Source organism: Aotus nancymaae, unplaced genomic scaffold (assembly GCF_030222135.1).
Source record: "Aotus nancymaae isolate 86718 unplaced genomic scaffold, 86718_ANA_hifiasm-v0.15.2.pri h1tg000058l, whole genome shotgun sequence".
Lineage (NCBI taxonomy): Eukaryota > Metazoa > Chordata > Mammalia > Primates > Aotidae > Aotus > Aotus nancymaae.
In genome coordinates, this window is record NW_026988472.1 from 8,590,872 (window position 1) to 8,593,185 (window position 2,314).

At 36.3% G+C, this 2,314-nt stretch overlaps 1 protein-coding gene across 1 annotated transcript; it reads left to right on the forward strand.

The window, feature by feature from the left end:
- Positions 1-329: 329 nt before the first annotated feature.
- LOC135269940 (ribosomal protein uL30-like) lies at positions 330-1,518 on the forward strand. The gene is made up of 3 exons (XM_064364601.1): positions 330-934; positions 972-1,110; positions 1,487-1,518. The coding sequence occupies exons 1-2, from the start codon at positions 330-332 to the stop codon at positions 1,102-1,104; spliced, it is 738 nt and encodes a 245-aa protein (XP_064220671.1). The 3' UTR covers positions 1,105-1,110; positions 1,487-1,518.
- The last annotated feature ends 796 nt before the right edge of the window (positions 1,519-2,314 follow it).

Consider the following 2,314-nt stretch of genomic DNA (forward strand, 5'->3'; position numbering starts at 1 on the left):
TTTTGATTAGACCCATGCTGATTTCTGAGAGCATTATTGTTAGTATATTTTAATTTACTCAATCTCCATCACTCTTTTGTTTATGCATTGGTTTGTAAATCTTATATGTGTGTTTGTATGTATATCCATATATATATATATATATAATTTAGTAGTGATACTTTTGTCTAAAACACTATGTGTAAGTTATTTCGGGGTTTCTAGTCCATAATCAAATCACCTATCAGCAATGACAGATTTGCTTCTTCATTTGTAATCCTTATATTTTTATTATTCTTGCCATACTGAATAAATTAAGATCTCCAAAAGAGAGCTGTTACACCGGAAAGATGGCAGAGCAAGAGCAAAGAAAAATCCCTTTGGTTCCAGAAAATCTCCTGAAAAAGAGGAAGGCTTATCAAGCCCTCAAAGCCACTCAGGCAAAGCAGGCACTTTTGGCAAAGAAGGAGAGGAAAGGAAAAGGGCCCAGGTTTAAGCGATTGGAATCATTCCTACATGATTCCTGGTGGCAGACGCGTGACAAGGTGCGTGTCAGACGACTAGAAGTGAAGCCTCACGCCTTGGAATTGCCAGATAAATATTCTTTGACCTTTGTCGTACGCATTGAAAGGATTGATGGTGTGAGTTTACTGGTGCAGAGAACCATTGCAAGACTTCGCCTGAAGAAAATTTTTAGTGGTGTCTTTGTAAAAGTCACTCCCCAGAACCTAAAAATGCTGCGCATAGTGGAACCTTATGTGACCTGGGGATTTCTAAATGTGAAGTCTGTCCGGGAACTCATTTTGAAACGTGGACAAGCCAGGGTCAAGAATAAGACCATCCCTCTGACAGACAACGCTGTGATTGAGGAGCACCTGGGGAAGTTTGGTGTCATTTGCTTGGAAGACCTCATTCATGAAATTGCCTTCCCGGGGAAGCATTTCCAGGAGATATCATGTACCTGCCCCCAACCCCTTACACATATGACCCACCCCAAGCCTCAGCCCTTTCCACCTCTCAGTGGCCCGTCATGCTACCAAAAATAGAGTGGGCTTCCTCAAGGAGATGGGCACACCTGGCTATCGGGGTGAACGCATCAATCAGCTCATCCGCCAGCTGAACTAGAACCAGGTGAGGCAGGGCTGAGAACTGCTCTTGGACTAATTGTGGGTGGGCCATGCCTTGCCACTTTAAAAGTTCTTTTTGTATTTACTAGTTATAAGAGTAACCTTGAGATTGGGAGGAAAGAGGAGGCAGGTACAAGTAGTTGGAGACCTGGGAGCAATGAATGCCTGATTAGGACATGGGCTATGCATAGCCTAGTAGTTACAGGCTTAAAAATGTCAAGTAACTAAAAACTGTATTGCTGTAGTCATTTAGATGGAAATGAGGAAAGAATATTAATAACTGATTGCAAAAAGGACTTGAAGATGTGAATCATCTATTTTGCTGAAGAAATCTTAACTCTTTTTGAAATTACATTTTATTCCTGTTGTTATTACTCTAGGTGCCAAACTGCAATAAATTTTTATCAACAAAGTGGAAAAAAAAAAAAGATCTCCAAAAGAAACATCGAGGGAAACTATTTCTCAATCTCAAAAGGAAAGCTTTCAATATTCAAAATTTAGTAAGATACTTATTAAAGTTATTTTTAAAGATACCCTTTATCCAGTTAAGAAACTTTCTCTTCATAGATATCTGAAAAGTTTTATTTTGAATGCAGCTTGAGTTTATCAGACACTTTTTTACTACATGTACCGAAATAATTATATGATTTCCATGCTTTGAATTAATATGCTGGAGGACACTAATTTATTCCTTAATGAAAGACCATCTTGGTCTTGATATGTTGTTTTGTTCATACATTGCTAAATTTAGTTTGCTAATATTTTCTTGAGGATATTCCATCTATTTTCATGAGTGTGATTGATCTCTTATTGCCATTTATTTTTGTGCCATTATCACATTCACTTTCAAAATTTTACCACATGATATAAATTGGAAAATGTTCTTTTTATCATATGTTCGTTAGAAGACTTTGTATAAGATTGGGATCGTTTTCTCCTTTAATGTTTAATGAGCCTAGATTATTTCATTTTGCTTTTAATTCTTGGGAAAATTTTTAATTACTCGTCCATTTACTTTAATGTCTGTATGTCTCTTCACAATTTCTGTATCATCTTGAGTCAAGTTTAAGTTAAATTTTTCAAACATTTGTTAATACATTAAAATTTTCAAATCATTGCCATAAGATAGTGCATATTTTCTCATTGCGTTTCTTTATCCCTGTGATATATTATGCATATACAAAATGTGAATGAAATATAAATAGACA

What these genes read in the sequence shown, in the direction of transcription:
- LOC135269940 (XM_064364601.1), top strand. Translation starts at nt 330, where the DNA reads ATGGCAGAGCAAGAGCAAAGAAAAATCCCTTTGGTTCCAGAAAATCTC. An exon ending in AAGCATTTCCAGGAGATATC is followed by an intron (nt 935 to 971) that starts ATGTACCTGCCC and finishes CATATGACCCAC; the next exon opens with CCCAAGCCTCAGCCCTTTCC.